This window comes from Rhinopithecus roxellana, chromosome 8, assembly GCF_007565055.1.
Source record: "Rhinopithecus roxellana isolate Shanxi Qingling chromosome 8, ASM756505v1, whole genome shotgun sequence".
In the NCBI taxonomy this organism is placed as follows: Eukaryota; Metazoa; Chordata; class Mammalia; order Primates; family Cercopithecidae; genus Rhinopithecus; species Rhinopithecus roxellana.
The window spans coordinates 136,440,945-136,463,097 of record NC_044556.1 but is presented as its reverse complement, the minus strand read 5'-3'; the positions used below and the strand labels follow the sequence as shown (position 1 = coordinate 136,463,097).

At 38.0% G+C, this 22,153-nt stretch overlaps 2 protein-coding genes and 1 non-coding gene across 5 annotated transcripts in view; 2 read left to right on the top strand and 1 right to left on the bottom strand.

The window, feature by feature from the left end:
• Positions 1-413, top strand: part of TPR (translocated promoter region, nuclear basket protein) — a 64,555-nt gene extending 64,142 nt beyond the window's left edge. The window contains exon 52 of the mRNA XM_010365913.2: positions 212-413. Coding sequence (XP_010364215.2) covers positions 212-267 — 56 coding nt within the window. The 3' untranslated portion in view covers positions 268-413. The remainder of the gene's footprint in view (positions 1-211) is intronic.
• PRG4 (proteoglycan 4) lies at positions 365-17,618 on the bottom strand. Of its 3 annotated transcripts, XM_010365907.2 has the most exons (13): positions 17,601-17,618; positions 16,942-17,047; positions 13,666-13,788; positions 12,163-12,282; positions 9,620-9,769; positions 8,957-9,085; positions 5,058-7,559; positions 4,323-4,400; positions 3,055-3,191; positions 2,633-2,789; positions 1,867-2,064; positions 1,339-1,464; positions 365-557 (listed from the first exon to the last, which is right to left on the bottom strand). In XM_010365907.2, the coding sequence occupies exons 2-13, from the start codon at positions 17,015-17,017 to the stop codon at positions 460-462; spliced, it is 3,894 nt and encodes a 1,297-aa protein (XP_010364209.2). In that variant the 5' UTR covers positions 17,018-17,047; positions 17,601-17,618; the 3' UTR covers positions 365-459. The 3 variants fall into 3 exon arrangements, with proteins under 3 accessions (XP_010364209.2, XP_030791192.1, XP_030791193.1); XM_030935332.1 differs by lacking the exon at positions 8,957-9,085; XM_030935333.1 differs by lacking the exons at positions 8,957-9,085; positions 9,620-9,769.
• On the top strand, positions 2,305-2,408 carry LOC115899366. Its single transcript, XR_004059092.1, has one exon. It is a non-coding gene; the product is annotated as a U6 spliceosomal RNA (small nuclear RNA).
• Positions 17,619-22,153: the final 4,535 nt, after the last annotated feature.

The window sequence follows — 22,153 nt, the reverse complement described above, 5'->3', positions numbered from 1 at the left end:
TCCATGTTTTCCAATATAACTTTTAGATTGTACTTATGTCACAAAAATATTAATATGCTTGTAATAATTTCCATTGAAGTTGTAGAATACCCAACAGTTTTATATCCATAATGCCTAGATATTTTTTATAATGAAGTGGAGTAAGTGAATACACTAGTTTTGAGTTCTTAAAAGATGTATTCAATTTGATTCTATTTTTTTTTTTTTACAGGTGTGAGCCATGCAATGGGAGGGAGAGGAGGAATAAATAGAGGAAATATTAATTAATTGGTCTGTAAACAATAACAACTGTGAATAAGATTTTCAAATCTGTTTTAGTGTAATGATTGTCAAGTTTAAAAACATTTTTATATATAAACTGGTATACTTATGTCAATATTCTTTATTAATAAAATGTTTTTCAGTGTCAAAATGTATTCTTATTTTCTTCATTAGTTGACTCCTCCTTTGCTCATCAGTCTAAGGACAGTTGTACCAGACTTTGGATAAGGTCTGCCCAGAACGAGTAGTAATTGCTCTTGCTGTTCTACTAGGCACATCAATGTTATAGTATTGATCTAAATGGAAGAGAAAACATTATTTAGTTAAAAGAAAACAATGCCCAAACTAAAAAATAACTTATATTGACTATTATGCTCAAAGACAATGTTTATCATTTTAATAGAGATGTTTTTACTAATTAATTTGAACTTTATAACAGAAAGAAAAACAATTGCCTAGACTTTTCAGCTTTTTTGATGTTTCAGAAGATTGACATTTCTCCTGTCTTTTTGTAAAATCAAGTTCAACTCTCGTTTATGATATAAGCATTAAAGAGTAACCAAGTTTGAAAAATAATTTACTTGGGTTTATTCTTTTTAAAAAAATACATGCCAGTGTCATTCATATTATGGAATTACAGGCAAAATAACTTAGATTTCTGGGCATTTCAAAGAAAAGCATCCTGAGTAACACAATTTAATTGATAAAGTTAGTTTCTCAGGCACTTCTTTCTGATCTTATAGACTCTGCAATGATGCAAATCAGTATAACCTTGTGCCAAGTTATCTGTTAAATGCCACAAATGATAGAAGTAAAATAGTATCATCAGTAGCAATTTTACTCTAGTAATTGGATGTTTTATCGTAATCTCATGAAGGTTAGAGCAGAATTGAATTGCAGTGCCATTCATTTTAATTGAAATTAAAGCAAAAGTCTTAACTCTTCTCCACAGCAATGAGAATAAGTATCATAGTGTAACTTCTCACATTCAGTCATTGCAGCCAGCATTTTTACTTTATCTTCATTATTTTCACAAATGATATCACCTCCTTGGGAAACTATTAGTTAATAACTTACCTTTAGAAAAGGCATAGTAATCATAGCCATCAGGTTTTCTGATGTTGGGCAGTGATATAGCTGAGGTAACCACATTTGGAAGTCCTCTCCACAGTGTACTCACTTTAACTTCATTATGAAGGAAACCTGTAGATGATACGTTTAATAAAAGATACCAGATTAAAAGGCAATGTGCTATCTTGGGAAGAGCCAGACAGATCTGAGTTTTAATCTCAGTTTTTGCCTTCTGATGTAGAACTATTGAAGGTTATAGATTGGTATATAAAAATAGTTCTTGGTAAGAAGTACTTGATAAATAGTATTGGTTATAACTGACAAACCTAAACAAACTGCTTTCCTTACCCACAAGGAAAAAGAAAGTATTGGTCTTTGGTTATTCACTAAAGCAAGTGGATGAGTTTTTCATCAGTAAGCTTAAATTATTAGGGCTGTTTGATCAGTATCTATATTTCATAAGCCTTACTGTATAAGAAACTGTATCACATCTACTTATGTTTAAGGATTTTTTTAACAGAATAAAAATGTTACCTTTGTCTTGATAAGCCAGTCTGACGGGTGAATAGTGAATTCTGATGGTGTGTGTTAGAGAAGGTCCTATAGCACGTTCAAAGCGACGTCTCCTAACTTGTGTCGTTTCTCCATACACTGGATAATTTAGAGCAGGCCTTCTTCCAGGGCACTTCTGTACAGGTTCCTGTTTATAAATATACTGCTGAATACTGCCACCTGTTATGTGTTAGAATATTACATGGAAAATGAAAATTTTAATACCCTCAGAAAAGATGGAAAACAACTTTTACAATGTATAGGAAAAAATGTTGTTTCATTTTTCATATAATATGTCGATATTAATGGCTATTAGTCAAGGGTATTGTAAAAATAATTACTAAACCCTGAAATACTTGTTGAATGAATAGATGCAGCCAATTACATGGTTATGTATTTAATTTCCATTGAAAGTGACAAGTGCTCACGTTGGCAGCACATATACTAAAATTGGAATGATACAGAGATTAGCATGGCCCCTGTGCAAGGATGACATGCACATTTGTGAAGCGAAAGTAAATGACATTCTGTCAGTGACCTGAAAACTCAAATGAATTGTGATTTGCCTGTGAAGAAATCTAAATAAAAAATTGAGGGCAATAAGAATACTACCCTCCATTTTTATTTTTGTCACTGAAAATATTTGATTCCAGCCATTAACGATACCTTTTGACAGTAATCTCAATAATAAAATGCTGAGTGTAATTCTTTAAAAGTTTTGTAATCTTGTCAATTATGTAGCACATACCTCTCTTGAAAAAATACACAGATTCAGGCTGGTTCTTGTATTTAGCTATTGAAAGCGCTGCCACTATTTGTCCAGTTAGTCCTCCAAATCCTTTGAAAATTGGTTTGGGATACCCTGCATCTTTTATATCATTGGTAAAACGCCAGTACTGAGAATCCTGATAATTTAAAAGAAAATTATGTTATCAGCTTTGGGAAAAAAGCTGAGGAACTCATTTCTAGATTTAAGTTTAGAGAGAACATGTTAACTTAGTTGAATGGTTGAATTTTGACCATTAATGTTATCAAACTGTTGCTTATGATTAAATTTTGATGATAGTTTAAAGTGCTGACACTTATATTGGAGGTTAAGGCGATATACGTTGTAATAAACAATGCATTTACAAATTATAATTAAATTTCTCACAAAGATAATTGTGTTACCTTAAAGAAGAAAGTTTTTCCTTCACAGTTGCACCTAGTAAAAACAGTATCAATGGGGGAAGGAATACCCCAGACTTCAGTAATTCTGCGAGCTGGAGATGGTGGACTGAATGGACTTAGCATCCAGAAATAATGACCTAAAATTTAAGGAAAGACATCAGCCTACAAGCTGAATACTAAACCTATCACAAAAGAAACCAAAATGGAAAAAAAAAAAAATGTAGTTTTCTTATGCATTGTATGACTGGAAGTTTAGTCAGATCCAAAAGGTAGTGTTTGAACATTTCTGAGAGCAGGTATTTCCCAAGTCCAAAATTTAGCATAAACTTTGAGATATTTTAGTTTTCTAGTTTCTCTAGAAAGAACTATTGGTTAGGCCAGGTGCAGTGGCTCACACCTGTAATCCAGCACTTTGGGAGGTCAAGGTGGGTAGATGGCTGGGCCCAGGAGTTTGAGACCAGTGTGGGCACCATGACAAAACCCTGTCTTCACAAAAAAAAATACAAGAATTAGCCAGGTATGGTGGTGCACACCTGTAGTCCCAGCTACTCAGGTGGCTGAGACGGGAGGATCGCTTGGGCCCAGGAGATTGAGCCTGCATTGAGCCATGATTGTGCTACTCTACTCCAGCCTGGGTGACAGAGGGAGACCCTGTCTCAAAAAAGCCTTTTGGCTTTGTGACTTACAGTTACTCTTTAGTTCTCAATTTCTTTATCTCTTAGAACTAAGGAATTACAATTTAATGACTAACATCTCTTTAGCCTCTACTATACAAAAAGGAATTATTTTCAGATTTAATCTAAATATGTGTTAAGACTGACTAGCAGAGAGTACAGCAGAGAATTAACATGAAATAACTTTTCTTCTGTTACCCTCCGACAGAGAGTGTAACACTTGAACACATCACAATTGAGATGTTATTTTCACATAAAGCAGCGAATATGCATGCTGGTGTCATTTCATTTGGTATGAAATTAAAATTTTAACAACCGCCCAAAAAAAAATTTTTTGAACTACCTTTTTAATCTTAACAGTAGGAAAAAAAACCTCAGTAATATCAGTTCAGGGTCTTGGTTTTGTTTTGTTACTTTGTCTAGTTTTCTTAATCCAATATTTCCATTATTACTCTCAGATTCTCCTGTGAGGTATGTTTATCAATCAGATTCCCCTCCAGAAAACAACCCAAACTAGCACTCTTCCATGGCTTTGGTTCTCATAAATGCCAAAACAGAATGATGAGAAGAAAAATAAATGTGTACATAGCTCACCTCGGAATGCAACTAATGTCCCATTGCGCAAAGTAGTCAGTCCATCTACTGGCCTACCATTGCATATATCGGTCTCATCTAAACAAATTAGCAAAAACAAAACAAATACAGAACAGAATGAGAAAAGTGTGTGTGTTTTTTCAAGTATTTCCACAGGGTTCTATTTCCTGTTTACCTTTTCTAAGATCTTGAAGAACAGAGTTTGACGTGTTTGCATAGTTATATACTTGATAATTCCATTTTACTTAAAGATGATACTCTTCAAAAGTATTACATGAAATAAATTATTATGAATTGGAATGGGCCAGGTTACCTAGATTTTCATGTAAACTAGACATTTATTGGATGTATGAACTCAATGTGAAATTTCATCTTTCAGTTCTGATTGCCCTCCCTTTGGGTTGGTTTGGAAAATGATAACTACAGATTTTTGCTTTGCATTGTACTTTTAAGAATAGACACCCAACTAAATTCTTTTGACATTCAATGTACCATCACTGCTGCTCACAGACACACACATGCTAAATTCCCAACCCTAAATTATTACTTTTCTAGAGAATGAATAAGCTTACTATAATGCCTCTGCTTACCTACAGGGAAGCTGTAAAACTTCACAAGTTAATCAGGTCAGGTAATACATCTCACTCAAGTGATACTAAACTAAGGCATTCTGGTTCATATAGATGTAAACTAACATTACCAGCTTTAAAAATGAAAATAACTGATTCTTAATACCGGAAAGCATGGGATTGATGATAATGCCTTGATTGGGTACTCTTAGTGAGTAATCCATGCCGGGAATAACTATAGGTGTGAACACATGGGGCCTGGGAAGCATGTGGGGTGTTTCTCCTTCAGCACCACCTGCATCTTCATTCTTTGGATTTACTTCAACTAGTTTGGAGTTTGGAGTTTGGTTAGGTCTGGTGGTGGTTTGGAGCATGGCTTCTGCTACTCTTGAGGTAGGGTTCAATTCTGGCATTGTTGATGTCATCTTTGGGGGAGTTGGTGTCGTCTTTGGTTTTCTCCCTCTAGATGTTGTTTTTGGCTTTTTGGTAGAAGTGGGCTTTTTGGGTGCTTTGGTTGGCTTTTGAGGTTTAGCAGTTGTCGCTTTAGAATTAGTAGCTCTATCTTTTGGTTTAGCTGTTTCTTCAGGTTTGTTCATGATCTCAGTTGTAGTAATTGTCTTTTTTGTTGTAGTAGTTACTTTGGGTGCAAGAGTAGTTGTTTTAAGAGTAGTAATTTTGAATGGTGTGGTATCTTGAGTTGTGGTCGACGTTACTTGTGTGGTTGTAGTTGTTATTTTGGATTCGGTAGTTTTTTCTGTTGTAGTTGCTGTCTCTTTTGTCATCTTAGGTGCAACAGTTGTAGTTTCAGTTGTAGTACGTATGTCTCTTTCTGTTGTCTTGTCTTTCGCTCTTGTAGTCATTTCAGGTTTAGTCACTGCAGGAGTCTTAGTTGTAGGTACAGCAGGTTTCTTGGGACTATTTTCAAGAACCTTTGGTGTGGGTTCTGCAGAAAGCTCAGGAGTTGATTCATCAGGGCTTTTGTGGCTAGTGGGAGGCTCCATGGTGGTAGTTGGAGTAGAGGCCTCTAAAGTGGTTGCAGGAGGTGTCTCAGGAGTAGTTGGAGCAGGCTTCTTGGGGGTAGTGGGTGCAGGCTCCTTAGGGGTAGTTGGAGCAGGCTTGTCAGAGGTGGTGGGTGTGGGCTCCTTGGTGGTGGTGGGTGCAAGCTCCTTGAGGGCAGGCTTCTTGGGAGTAGTGGGTGCAGGTTCCTTGAGGGTAGTTGGAGCAGTCCCCTTAGGGGTAGTTGGAGCAGTCTCCTTAGGGGTAGTTGGAGCAGTCCCCTTAGGGGTAGTTGGAGCAGTCCCCTTAGGGATAGTTGGAACAGTCCCCTTAGGGGTAGTTGGAGCAGTTTTTGGAGCAGGCTCCTTAGGGGTGGTGGGAGCCGGTGCCTTGGGAGTGGTGGGAGAGGGTTCCTCAGGGGTGGTGGGAGCGGGTTCCACAGGGGTGGTGGGTGCGGGCTCCTCAGGGGTGGTGGGTGCGGGCTCCTCAGGGGTGGTGGGTGCGGGCTCCTCAGGGGTGGTGGGTGTGAGCTCCTCAGGGGTGGTGGGTGTGAGCTCCTTGGGAGTAGTGGGTGCAGGCTTCTTGGTAGTGGTGGGTGTGAGCTCCTTGGGGGTGGTTAGTGCAGGCTCCTTGGGAGTGGTGGGTTCAGGCTTCTTGGTGGTGGTGGGTGCAGGCTTCTTAGTGGTGGTGGGCACAGGCTCCTTGGGGGTGGTGGGTGAAGGCTCCTTGGGGGTAGTGGGTGCAGGCTTCTTAGTGGTGGTGGGTGCAGGCTCCTTGGGGGTGGTTGGGCCAGGCTCCTTGGGAGTAGTGGGTGCAGGCTTCTTGGTGGTGGTGGGTGCAGGCTCCTTGGGAGTGGTGGGTGCTGGCTCCTTGGGGGTGGTTGGGCCAGGCTCCTTGGGGGTGGTGGGTGAAGGCTCCTTGGGGGTAGTGGGTGCAGGCTTCTTAGTGGTGGTGGGTGCAGGCTCCTTGGGGGTGGTTGGGCCAGGCTCCTTGGGAGTAGTGGGTGCAGGCTTCTTGGTGGTGGTGGGTGCAGGCTCCTTGGGAGTGGTGGGTGCTGGCTCCTTGGGGGTGGTTGGGCCAGGCTCCTTGGGAGTGGTGGGTGCAGGCTTCTTCGTGGTGGTGGGTGAAGGCTCCTTGGGAGTGGTGGGTGCAGACTTGGTGGTGGTGGGTGCAGGCTCTTTGGGAGTGGTAGATGCAGGCTCCTTGGGAGTGGTGGGTGTAGGCTCCTTGGGGGTGGTAAGAGCAGGGCTTTTGGTTGTAGTTTCAGCTTTGGGTGTAGTTTTAGCTGGCACTTTAGATGTAGGTGCTAAATCTTTAACTGATGTTTTCTCTACACTTTGTGTCTCTTTAGCTGAAGTAGTCTCTTTTCCATCAGTTGAGGTCTGTTTATTTGTTGTAGTAGTTTCTTTAGTTTCAACTGTTGTCTTTTTATTTGCTGTCAAAGATGTCTGTTTAGATGTATCAGAATTAGGTGGAAGACTGGGTCTGGGATTTATTGGTTTTGTTGTTGTGATCTTGGGAGATGTGGTGACTTTATTGTGTTGGGTGGTAGACGTGGCAGGAGTTGTGGTGACCTTGAAGTCACCATTGTCCAGTCCACTTCCAGCTTCATCTACAACTGGTGCTTTGGGAGTAGGTTTCTTTTTAGTTCTGTTCTTCTTGTTATCTTTTCCTGGAGAAAAAAATATATATATATACATCTTGTTATTTTAGAATTTTTTTTCTTTAATAGTGACATAAATATCCCATTTTTATCATTGACTAGTTGTGTGTTTCTAAGCAAATTGCTAACCTCTACTATGTCCTTTAATTTGTTGTAAAATGGTAAATACTCAACCTATCTTATTGGGCTGTTTTAGGGAATGAATAAGATGAGGGATGAGAAAGCACAAATTAAACTCTATACAATTAATACATGGAAGTCAGTGGCAACTTGGAAATTACCAACATGAAAAATAACACTAATTCATCTGTTTATATTAATGTTCTTTACTCCCCACTTTTCTAGTCTTATTCTTCAGTGCCCAGTGTCCCTTCCTTCCTCCTGGAAACCTAGTACTACCATCTTGCTGCACCAATTATCTCAGAGGCCTCTACAGCTACCTCTGAGCAATCTGCCCCAGTCACCCCCACAGTCCTTGCTTGAGGCTTGTTCCCACACATAGGGCTATTAGCCACTCCTTTTCTTCTGTGCAGCTAAACTTGCAAGTCCCAGGGGACATAAGTAGGCAATTAGGGTGCCATGGCAGCAAAAAGACAGTATTTATCAAGGCTTTCCCATAGCAACTACCCCACAGGTGAACTACAAAGCCCAAGGGTGGCTTTGTGCATGATTTTCTGGGTGACTAAAAGATTAAATATCTGGCTATTTATCTAGAGAGAATGCTTCAGAGGAAATCACAACCACTTAGAGTTCTTTAAAACTCCCTTATCCAAAAATTCAGTATTTCCTGGAGAAAGAGAATATATTTTAGAACCAGAACTTCAGGAAATAATAAACAGCAAAGGAAATCTCTTTTCAGGCAATAATAGCCTACTCTGTAGCACAGTCTCTACTAGAGAAAAATCAGCCAGATATATAAGTTACTAGGAAAATAAAGAGGATTTGTAAAATATGGATAACATTTTTTCCATAGAGATTTGTAAGAATTTAATGAATTAATACTTGTAAAACACTTAGAATGATAGTATATAAATGTTTGTTAAAATAAAGCTGGGGAAGGGAAAATGAAAATGCAAGGAAGATGAAGGGGAAGAAGCAAAATGATATCAAGTAAATAAGAGTGACAATAGAACGCCATAAATAATCATCTCTGGTGCCATCCTGTGGTTCCACAGTCACTGCTACAGCATCTTCTTATCTTTTGCTTTTAGAGTGGCTTCTGAGCTGCTTGGCACTAATTTCCTGTAGGAAGTATTCATTTGGTACTTTCTAAGATAATAGTTTTAAAGTTATATTCCCCCACCCCATATTGAGATGTCTTCATTCTACCAACACGCACTACTTTTAAATATAATCATTGTTAATATGGCATTGATATAGTCTTTGATCTTTATCAATGCTCAAACCTTTGAGTTTCTTCTGTAATTCTCTATTAGCAGCTGAATTTTTGGAAGACTTGATTTTCCGAATTGTTGAAGAAGAAGAGGAAGAGGAGGAGGAGGAGGAGGACTCTTGATTTTCAGAAACAGAATGTTCTATAAATCAAATAGAAAGTTTGATCACACCAACTGTGATTTAAAACAAAAAAGAACTGCCAGTCTAAATACAGCAAGAAGTGCTATTTACTAATCTACAAGTATCTGGATTTTGCTTTTATTAGTAATATGACCAACTGCCTTTCAACTGTCAGTTAAAAGCAAGGCACCTGGGCTTATCACAGATACTAGCAGTATTACTAGTATCTCTCAACTTTCCCATATCCTCCAAAACACAGAATCAATTATTCTGCAAAGAAAATCATGGGATGGTTTTTGTTTTTTACAGTAAGATTTGTCCCTTCTGATTTGTTTTAACCCAGACTCATGCTGGGTTTGGTAAATACAGAAAGACCTGAGAGTTTATACTTTGTCTTAAACTTTACTTAAAAGCAAAGTCTAAAACCTTCGAGTATAATGAGCCTCATGATTCCTAAGATTACCCTGTTCTCAGAGAATGGGCTTAGATAAGCAGTCACCTACAAGTTATTTCATCTAAGAAAGCTCCTTTGATTATATCTGTCATCTTCCTACCTTCTGTTATTTCCTCTGATTCTACAACTTTCTTAGTCTTCTTCTTGTTTGGTGGTTTGGGTGAACGTTTGGTTGTTGATTTGATGGTTTGAGATGCTCCTGAAGGTGGAGGTGCTTTCTTTGAAGATGGTGGTGATGTGGGATTATGCACTGAGGCCAAGCAAGACAAGTCAGTTAACATCTTGTTTATGTTCATCAGCAGCTCTAACTGTGAAAAGCACGGATGCATCTAGCTTCAAGAGTAGATGCTGGTGACAGTCAGTGCAGGCAGGCTCCAGCCCAACACGAATGACTCCATTTAATTCTAAGGATGCATTGCTATAAAATATTGGTACTCAGATTGTTGTAAGTTATGACAGGGAGCAAAGTCTCAGGAATCAGAAGACCTGAATTCCAGTCCTAGACCTACGAGCCTCTACCATTGTGACCTTAGGCAAATAATTCTCTTGAACTTCATCTTCTTGTCTACAAACTAAGATGTTTATTCAAGATGATTTCTAAAAGTCTTTGCCTTCAGAATTTCTTTTCTGTTTTAGTATTCATTTTTTGTTTTAATATTCATTTAAATTAAATGATGCCAATTTGCCTTTTGTTCTTTTTTTAATTACAAAAGTTCCACATGAATATTCTTGTGAAAAGTTCACACCTTCACATTATGCTTTTCCTCAAATGTGCTGCCCTTCCCAAAGATACAACTGTTAATGGTTTGGAGTGTATCTTTTTAACCTTTTAGTCCCCTTCCCTCCTTTGCTTCTCAGTCTAGAAGAGAAAACACAGAACTTTTTAATTTTTTTTTAATCATTAGGAACAAGAGGGACTAATGAAGGATATGAAAACAGAGAGCACTGGGGACTCTCTAGATACAGAAGAGTTGTGATAAATCATGCTGCTCCCAGCAACATCGCCCCAAAACCCTATTGCTATAGTCTCCATGAACTGGCCACTGCCCCTCTCGTTTCTCCTGCCACCCAACAAAAATGTCAAGTCTCTCAATTTGAGAAACAGATCTGCCATGTACTAGCTCATGCTCTTGGCCAGAACGGTTAACCTCTTGAACTCTGTTTTCTCTCTCCCATTCGGAGGCACTTGGATGGCTGGGATTCCTTCAATTCTTGAAATGTTACGATTTTTAGATATATAGACACCTGTAAGTGGTATCTACACTGAAACAACTAGGTGGTGAATCTCAAGATAGTTTGGTTATTATACTTAAAAAATAAAGTATTGAGATTCTGAGTGGTTTTATTATTTTAAGTTGGGACCCTGACTATCTTATGAATTCTGTAAAGAAAGTTGGCCAGCATTGCCTTCATCTTTTTTTCCACTGAGTTCTACCTAAACTTTAGGTAAGCTGACCAAACATTTCTTAGCATAAAGTATTATCTTTATCAAAATGTTCTCTCAATGTCTCATCACTTTCCAACCATCTTCCCTCCCTACACATCCTCTGCCCAAAACAAATTCTTAGCTTTCTTGTCTCACAGCCAAAACAATGAGGGTAATAAGTAAATATGTGTCACTCATCATGGGACCTGCTAAAAGCTGCAGGAAGGGTGAGCTCTGAGTTTTTTATTACAAGGGTGTTGTCTTCATTATTTTTGGAATGTTTTCCCATGAAAACATTGAACAGCTAAGAAACATCTCTCAAATCTGCTGATTAACGGTTTTCCACTCTGTTTCTTCACTGTTCTAAAGAAGCAGGAGGTGCAGGCTTGTTTAAATAAAATGATAAGATTGATTATGCAAGCAAAGCTTGTCTTCACCTCCACAAATATTCTTGTTTTAACAAAGTAGAATTTAAGAACAACCATTTGGTAAAGGAAAGTAATCCAGTATTTAAGTATGTTTTTAAAATCTTTTTCTATAAAATCTGGAGCCTTTTGTTATATTCTAGAGTAGTCCTTCAAGACCTATAAATAGAGAAGATGATTTTAAGATGGGAATATCGCTTGTTATTGACTTTACCATGCACATGTATTGGAACAGAGACTGCTGAGGAGACTGCAGAAATGGGACGGAACATGACAGTTAACAACTTGTTAGGTAGATTTGCCTGTAAATTTAACGGCTTAAACTAATTCATAAATTTACTTGTTTAGGGAAGCTGAAAGTGTTGCTGTGTCCTTAAATATATACTCAAACACTGAGGCCAAAAGCACAGATAGCTCAAAGGATAGTTGACTATGTGAAGTCAGCAAGGGTGAGACAAGAAATAATCAAATGAGTTGATTACTGTTGATTTAACCTGAAATTGAACCACATCTGAAGAAAAAAAAGACATGTGCATTCAGCCTCATCCTCTGTTTTTCCCCTCTAGCAACATCTTGTGCTCCTGAAGCCTGGCTGAGCCTGGGGGTGCTGCTGTTGCAAGGCGCTTTTCTTCTTTAATTCATCTCCACAACACAAAATTGTTATGAAATAGCTTATATGTTAGTAGAATCAAGGCATGAGATAGACTGCGTGTTAGACATTAGCAGTGATGCTAAGATTGGTGCACAGATCTGCCTGTACTGAGAAGCATTGGTTGGTACTGTAATGCTTACCTTCTGCACAGAAACTCTCATAATCAGGACAGCACTTGTCATACTTCTTACATTGGGCGTCGCAGTCACACTCCCTCCCTCTCTCGAAGGACTCAAAGCAGCGGCCTTTACAGGAAAGCTCTACCCAGAGCAAAACAAGAAGTTACAGATTATTAATTGTGAAGCCAGGCCCGTGTATTTGACAGCCATCTCCCACCTTAGACTCGACTAGGTTTCCAAAAGTTCATTTCTAAGTCTTTTATTTAAAATTTGAAGTACATCATCCAGGAAAAATTAGATGGTATCCCAGATGGAGACAGCCCAAGTCAAAAAAGAAATATGGTGACTGAGGGCAACTCTTCTTGCCCTTCAAGACTCCAGGAGACGTCCTGATGCTGCCCAAGTTATTTACATGTATGAACAACGAAAAATCAGGAAATGTCTAAATAGTGAGGTACACTTAATATGAAATCTCTTCATCCTTCTCCTCTTCACACACTGCTTCGTAATAGATTCACAGTAATTGAATGTACAGATCTCAGCAATATATTCCATATAAATATATATGTATATATATATTCCTATAAATGGGCCACTTTTGAGGCTTAAAAATCATTTGTAATGCAGAGACCCTTATTATGACAAACTGGGAAATGTGTATAGTTGAAAGCTTTCAGCCTAATCTTATAGTGTGGACTATGTTAGGGAGGACTACTCATTTAAAACATGAAAATTTAAAAAGCCTTGGTTAGCGGTACCAGGACTTACCAAGGCCTATTTGAAATAATTGCCTATCCAATACATAAATTGTACAATGTATTCCTCACCTTCACATTCAAATTCTAAAGCAAATATACCTTTCAAATAATTTTAATTATAATTTTCTTAAATTGAATAGGAACTGTTTCTGTGTTAATAACAAAATGGTCCAAAATATATTCAAGTGAAACACTACTCACAATTTAAAATTCAGACCTTCAAGTTTAACTGAAATTCATCATTAAACACTAGCACTTTATCTTTAAAGTGCCTTTTCCAGGTAATTTAGAAATGTATTAACATCAAAAAGTCAAATAGTAGACAAGATTATTCCATGCTCATGTATTCTTTTGACGAAACTATTGAAAGACCTCATCACTAGTCGAGGACGTCTCTGATTGTAAATAATTACTCCTTACTATATACTCAATAACTGCTGACTCACCGTATCTTCTCTATTTAAAATAAGACATTTTACTTGGAACTAGTCAATAACCTTGTGCAAGTGACAGATTTCCAGGCTCCCCTTACCTTCCCCAGTAATCACAAGCTTCGACACCATCCTTAGGTACAATGCGCTGCAACATTTATGCAAGTGAAGGAAAAGGCACTTAAGCAAAGGAAGTGATACAGTGGGAAAACAGCACTGCAAGCGGGTGCAAGGGGAGGCTCAGTCTCACAGACAGCACTGCACGAGGGTGCAAGGGGGGACTCACAGACTCACAGAGCTGCTTGACAGAGGAGACACTCGCTCTCAGGACTTACCCACAGTGCAGACTCTCTTGAAATCAGGGCAGCACTCCATGTAGTGTTGACAGTTATAATCACAGTTGCAGGTGGCATCTCTAGAATACCCTTCCCCACATCTCCCTGCACAGCTTGATAAATCTAAAATTATACAATACTGGTGTAAATATGGCCAAACCACCTTATAGAAAGGGAGTGATCTAATGAGGGGGACGAAGCCGCTTGGTGAGAGAGAATTTTATTGACCGAGAAGGTGTTGGAATGATGTTAGCAATAGGCCCAGCTGATATTTGGCTGATGTCTTAGGTGATCTCAGTTATGTCACTTTATTCTTCACTAGATTGAGATAAAAAATACACTTTTGAAAAGCAGGCAAAGTAATGGCTTTGCCTAAAGAGGGTGACATTTCTAAGGAAGAGGTGGCAGCTACAGCTACTACCGATGCTGTGGCTATGATGATTAGCAGTTGACATTTATTGAGCTTCTCTATGCCAGGTACTGAGTCATACATTATCTCTAATGCTTATGAAAATATTTCCAGGATTTAATAGCCCTTTTTTAGAGACAAGAAAGCTGAAACACAGAAATTTTGACAACTTGTTCATTATCACACGGCTAGTTAATAGTTCCAGTATATCTGCATCATAGGTTAATTAATACCTTCCAATTATTTGTAGGAACTCTTTTACTCTTATAATTGTCCTAATTTAGATAATACATTTTATGGTCACCTTAAGTAAACAATCCATCCAGAATTTGAACTCTGATATATCTTATTTTAAGCCTGAGATTTTTCCACCCATCGCATCGCCTCCCATTCCTGATGATAAGCTTAAAGCAAGCTGGTTGCACCAGCACAAACTTTACTGAGCTTTTTCTTTCTTAATTGGTGGGGATAACTGGATTTTTTAAATGTCAGGGAAGCCAGATGCTTACAACCACTGCTAAAGTGAGAACCCTTAAAATAACTGGGCATAACTATAAAGGTCATGAACAGAGATTCTCCAGGCAACAAATAAGCAAACAATAACAAAAGCATACTCATTCTCAAATATTTTTAAAAAGTCATTTGGAAAACACCACCTTAAAACCCTCCCTGAGAAATGACTGCAGGAATGTGACAATGGAATCCATCTCTGGAACAGAAATTGGCAGGTGCAATGTCCTAAATCCACAGAGGAATGTTGAAACACACTGAAAACAAATCTTAACAGAGTCCAGGAATGCCAAGGTCTGATATGCAAATAAAACAGTAAATTATAGGACAACTTTCGGAACATTTTGCATACATGAATGCATAACACATACAAAAATGTATATATAGTGTATGTATATAAATACATATATTATATATAAAGAAAAAAGAGAATGAGATGAGGTTGAGAAAGCAAGAGAAGCAGACAAGACAGTATCAAGAGATTTTTTTTTATGGTTGGCAGATTTCTGAAATAAGAAATCATCTATAATCCCAGCACTTTGGGAGGTAGAGGCAGGCGGATCACCTGAGGTCAGGTGAGACCAGCCTGGCCAACATGGTGAAAACCCATCTTTACTAAAAATACAAAAATTAGCCAGGCATGGTGGCAGGGGCCTGTAATCCCAGCTACTCAGGAGGTTGAGAGAGGAGAATCGCTTGAACCTGGTAGGTGGAGGTTGCAGTCAGCCAAGATCATGCCACTGCACTCTAGCCTGGGAGACAAAGCAAGACCCTGTTTCAAAAAAAAAAAAAAAAAAAATAGGAAATCATCCTTACAGGAAAAGCTTGTTTTCATAGACTACGTGTCTCTCCTACTTTTATTGCTATTAATTGTAACCACTGATTTTATTTATTTATTTATTTATTTATTTATTTATTTATTTATTTATTTATTTTTGAGACAGAGTCTCACTCTGTTGCCCAGGCTGGAGTGCAGTGGAGCAAGCTCGAGTCACTGCAACCTCCACCTCCTGAACTCAAGAGATCCTCCTGCCTCAGCTTCCGAGTAGCTGGGATTACAGGCACACGCTACCACACCCGGCTCATTTTTTGTATTTTGTATAGAGACAAGATTTTGTCATGTTGCGCAGGCTGCTTTTGAGCTCCTGACCTCAGGTGATCTGTCTGCCTAGGCCTCCCAAGGTGCTGGGATTACAGGTGTAAGCCACCGCACCCAGCCCCGTTAATTTTAATTTCATTTATTTAATGAAAATTAAAATTAAAGTAGCACTGTTTTAGTGAACAACCAATTGTATTACAGAGGAAAAGGCAGTTTAGAAAGTGCCCCCAGTGTTGTGAACCTTGTCCTATTATTGTTATGAGAAAGCCGAAGGGTCTGGAGATACTGGAGTAGTCATCATTCTCATTGAATATTCACATTTGCTTTCATGTGTTTTCCCATCTTTTCGTATCTGAACAATTCTGCAACTTATGCCTACACAGACAGTTATCACTCTTGTTCGGGTTTCATAAGAATCTTCGTATTTTACTGGAAACGTTTACTTTAGAAATGTAATTTCATCATAACTGTCATGAATCTTGATTTTTATTCTCTCAGCTTTTGCTTATCAAAGGGGAACAGAAGGAAAAGAAAAGGAAAATCTAAAGCTTGGCGTTGTTACTATTAACCCACCTAGATGGCATGATAGCATCTTCTACTAATGTGATTACACTGAGTGTACTTTAACATTCTCTAAAAATGAGTAACAAGAACTGTTCATCCAGGACCTACTTTGGCAGGACTGTGAAAATTTAATATTATAATACAAAATGACAGTCACATCTGTATTTGTCCATACCTGGATGAATAGTTCTTGTAAGAAAAAGAGAACAGTTTCAGGACTAATAAAATGCCATTTGAAACACTGCAGTTTATTATAACGTGGTATCTATGCCTAAATGATGCCAAAATAAGTTATCAATAATTTATTTGATTTGAAAGACCAAATTGTTCAACATACAGGCAAAAATTATGTTATCTAAATTTTGTTCTTTTTAGTTATTTTTATGATACTATATAGCTCCAGCATAAATTTATGATGAACTGTCTGCACTTTTTAAACTTTTGGGAGAACCATAGAAATAACAAGTACCAAAATTATTATTTACACAAGCTCAAAACTCTTGGAAGGAGAAAAAGATGAGAATTCCAAAGCACTTATAAACAGGCTACATGTTGTATATTATTTTAAGGTTGTACGATATATTAAACTCAAGTAAATATAAATTTTTAGAAATATATTTCTGTTGTTATAAAAATCAAGACTGAATGATTAGCAATAGTTGTTAAATAAAAGTATGTTCGATGGTTAAGCTACCTTGAGATGAAACTTGCTGAATCACGAAAACAGACAGCAGCAACAACAGGTAAATGGGAAGTGTTTTCCACGCCATTGTTGTTTTCAGGTACCGTAGGTACCCTTGCTGAAAATAAAATAAAAGTATCAGAAAACTGCTCTTTCATCTCACCACTAACTTAGGCTTGCATTATACACATTTCAGTAATTTTAAAAATGTAACTTAATAATAAAACCATCCTATTCTTGAAACAAGACTTTAAATCGGCTTTAATTCTATAGAAAATATTTGACCATTAGACTTAATTTTATGCAGAACAAATCAAGTCACCCTCAGCCATGTTATTGACAGTTTTAATACTTAAGAAATCTCTAACATAGAATAGACTTATCTTAAAACTCTAGTCAAAGTATAGCATGTACTTAGCAGTGCAAGGTTAAAATTTTATCTTAAGGAAAATAATAACCTGTGTCATTGAAATGTAATTTAATAAGCATCATGGACTTACTGTTCCAACTTTTCCTTAACTCTCAATATAAAGTCAGAGACTTCCAACAGGTGTATTGCATAAATATAATCCTTTTCAAAACTTTCCAACTACTATCCTTATACATTTTTTTCAAACACCTCTAATGAAAACACATTTAATTCCATAAAGCAAGTTAACTTTGACACTTACCCGTAAAGGATAGATGAGTTTATCCCATGTCCTGGAAGTCTTATATATCAGTGCAAATATAGTGGGATGAACCAATTAGTCCAAAGGTTAGACAAAATCAACAGTGACAACCTATGAAATCAAACTTTCCTCATTTATTGGAAGAGGGCCCAGACGACTAGACTTAGGCAACATCTGGAAAACACTTCCATTAAGCAAAATGACTACTACAAAATAAATTTAGATTTATTGGCCAGAGCACATTTCTAATTTATAAGTGAAGTGAACAAATTGTCCTGAGATGGTAAATAGCTCTGGCAGGCTTTGACTAGCATATTGAAGCAGCAACTTTAAAATATTCACATGCTGGTATCATTTCTTTCTTTCTTCCATTTTCCAGTTAAATCTAGCAAAGGTGCCTTGAAATTTACCTAATGTTAGCGTGTGGCATATATTTTATATACTTATACCATTATATCAAATGTACATTTCTTGAGTAGTTTCATTTTCTCTGAGCACAGAAAACATGCTCTCAGTTACCTACAGGTGGATTATTGACACTGGATTTTCTAGCTTCCTTTATCATCTTAAAAACCCGCTTAAAAACTGTATTGATATTTTCCTTAGATCCTTCTGTTAAGATAAGCATGCTTGGAAAAGGTCTTTTAAATTACTAATTTTGCTTCCTTTCCACAATGAAAATGTGAACCATCACCAATGCACAGCTAAGTCAGCTCAGTCCAAGGCTTTACCCCATTTTCATACGAAATGTATCGGTGTAAAATCTTACCCACCAACATAAGGCCTCGCTCATGTCCTAGCACCTCCCTGAAACCTTTCCAGATCAAATTCAAATCACATCTAGAATTATAGTCAACAACTGTACTACATTTTACTGAAAGTATCTGTTCATCTGTCTCATACCCCCAACAGACTATGATTTCGCTAAGGACAACCAACACATATATCTTAGTCTATTGCCCACAAACAGCCCAGTTGTTTCACCAAGTTTATATGTTTAAAACATGGTCAGGCCGGGCGCAGTGGCTCAATCCTGCAGTCCTAGCACTTTGGGAGGTGGAGGTGGGTGGATCACCTGAGGTCAGGAGTTCGAGACCAGCCTGGCCAACGAGGTGAAATGCCCTCTCTACTAAAAATACAAAAAATTAGCCGGGTGTGGTGGCGGGCACCTGTAATCCCAGCTACTCGGGAGGCTGAGGCAGGAGAATCACTTGAACCCAGCAGGTGGAGGTTGCAGTGAGCTGAGATCACACCACTGCACACCAGTTTGGGCAACAAGAGCAAAACTCAATCTCAAAAAAAAAAAAGAAAGAAAAGAAAACATGTTCAGTGAACCACATGGTTGAAGGCTAGATTCTACTGTCTACTATTCATTTAGTAGGTGCTGCAGTAAATTTTCACAAAATGCCTTAAAGTTAAATACAATCATCCACATTTACAAATAAGAAGATGAAGACCCACAAATGAAGAATGTGTGACCCATCCAAGGATCTATAAAGACTAGAGGCCAGGCCGGGTGCGGTGGCTCAAGCCTGTAATCCCAGCACTTTGGGAGGCCGAGACTGGCGGATCACGAGATCAGGAGATCGAGACCATCCTGGCTAACACGGTGAAACCCCGTTTCTACTAAAAAATACAAAAAACTAGCCGGGCGAGGTGGCGGGCGCCTGTAGTCCCAGCTACTCCGGAGGCTGAGGTAGGAGAATGGCGTGAACCCGGGAGGCGGAGCTTGCAGTGAGCTGAGATCCGGCCACTGCACTCCAGTCTGGGCCACAGAGTGAGACTCCGTCTCAAAAAAAAAAAAAAAAAAAAAAAAAAAAAAAAAAAAAAAAAAAAAAAAAGACTAGAGGCCAGAACCGAGATTTGAACCCATGTCTTTGCATTTTAAGTTTCATCATGTTTCCACTATATCCAGCTCCCTTTTGATCAAAACCATCACTTTGTTTGTAATCATTATACTACATTTTACTCCTTTACTCCACATGTATACATGGGTTTGTGAGATTGTGACTTTTTTAAGACTAGGAATTATAAGCATCTATTTTCTTTCCACAGTGCTTATTTCACAAGACTAAACATATAAAGACAATTTAGAGGCCACCTGCTCATCTCTAAATAATCCCCCTTTTCTGGGAACTACTTCCCTTTCTATCAGGGTATTTTCCTTTTAGCTCTGGTTATATATGTTATCTTCCCACATCAGCCACAGCCAATAGGATTACGAGTCGGAACTTGAACAACCTGAGCCAATATGATTTCTTCTCCTGGAAAATTGAAATTATAGTTCAGAGATTACAAATTTGTCGTTCTATGCAGACCAATAATGTGTACATTTCTGCCCATGGTCTAAAGGTTTAGAGAAAGTCATTCACAATAAAAAGATCCATATAAATGAAGCAACCATGCGGAGAGAAATTTCTGATAACTTTCTAAGTTTCAGTTACTCTGTTTTTTAGACCCAACTTCTTGTTCTGCATCTTTATGGCAAGTTCCCCTTTTGGAGCTGAAGCTGGCTATAGATGCCTTTTGCTGTTTGAAATCAATATACAATAGATACACAAAAGATCGTATATGTAGTTGAACATTAAACAGAATTCTGTGAATTCTTAGCTCTACTGAGGCCAAGAGTGGGGAAGCTATAAGCTTTGTAACTTTTCCAAGTAAGACCTCTACAGTGTTACTTTATTATTTCTTTGGAATATTGGGAATGCCCAAATCAGATACAAATATACACATAGATACATATTTTTAAATAAGATATAAATTGTTTTCTAATCATTGCTTTTTGAACTATATGCACTATCATTTTCCTTCTTTGTATTAATCTTATAATAGTGATGGCAAATAAAATTCTTGAATTGATTAATATCCACTTTTTTTTTTTTGAGATGGAGTTTCATTCTTGTCATCCAGGCTGCAATGCAGTGGTATGATCTGGGCTCATTGCAACCTCTGCCTCCCAGGTTCAAGCAATTCTGCTGCCTCAGCCTCCCCAGTAGCTGGGATTACAGGTGTGAGCCACTGTGCCCAGCCTATTAATATATTTTTATAAACTGTACTAAATACTCCATTCTGTGAATATTGATCCATTTAACCTTCCTTGTTGATCACACTGCAATCATCCCATTTGTTTATAGGTTCCTCCTTTAAGATTTCCCTTCTCTTAAAGGTATTTTCTTAATGTTCATTTAAATCTCATTTAATTGGATAAAAGTTATTCCAGAATTGGTTTTTGATGCATGGGAAATGGGGAAAGTAAAGAGACATGGAGAGGACATACACAATGTTAAATCCTAGAGACCTCTTCTAGGGATGATTTTCACAGGGTTCAACCTCATGAACATCAGTTTTATGCTTGGCAGCAGCACAGTGATACCTTAGAGAACACTAAAGTAAGTTCAGGGATATTTTTCCTGTGCTAGATTACCCTGGACTGTGGTGCCTTTATACTTTGTCTCCATGCCTGCCCATTAGCTGTCACTTTGCCCTGTAGCCAGAGCGTCTACACCTAGTGGCATCCCTCCACCTTTCCACATCTTTGATGTGTTTCATTTCCCTCCAGCAGCAGCCTAGGAAAAACTGAAGCATGCCAGGGGAAAACCACAGATGTGAGCTTGTTCTTTATTGCCCTAATGTTGCTCACAATGCTAAGTTACTGTGCTCTAGATACGAAATAACTCCCCTCCTCTCACACGAACCAGAGCGTAGGACTTTGGGACTACTCTTGCCCATTCTGTTCAGGCATTTTTCACATATTAGAAAGTTATGTGGCTTTTTTCTTCTGCAGGTTTGCTCAAAAGTATCACTATTAGGTCAGTGAAAGTATTATTAGATTTGCTTTTGGAGATTGTGGCAGTCTGATCACCGATCCCAATCTTTTCTAACTTTTTCTAGTTGCCCAGCTAGAGATTACATTTCCCACCTTCTCCTTCAGGTAGTTGTGAACGTACAACTGTGGTCTCTCTGGTAAAATAGCGACAGAAGTAATATGGGCAACTCACACTTATTTTTCTAACAGGAAACTGCTTGATCTGGACTTTCTCTTTTTCCTGCTTCTTGCAGAATGGAAAGGGGGCATCAGAGACAAGCTTTGATCATGCAGACAAGGCTAGCAGCCTAGGGAATAGTATTCTTGGTGGAATCCAGATGCTGTCTCACTCTCTGCACTAGTCAGAAAGTTCCAAGAAAAGAAATACATTTCTATTTTATTTGAACAACACTCACTTTAGGTCTTTTTAGACACTATCCTAACACAGAGTTCATAGGAAATTTCTAAATATTTAAAGGAATTATATTCTAAAATTTGATTTGAATTCTCTACGACAATAAAAAAGAATGAGCTAAATGATCTATCAGTAATAAACTATTGGCATTGGAGAGGCAGAGGTAAACTATCCTTATTTGCAGATGACATAATTGTGTATGTAGCTTTAAAATCCTAAAGAATCTAAAAGTTGTAAAAACTACTGAGTGAATTTAGCAAGATTGATATAAGATCAACAATCTTATATCCAGATTCATACTGAGGCCATTTTAATGCATAAACTTAGATG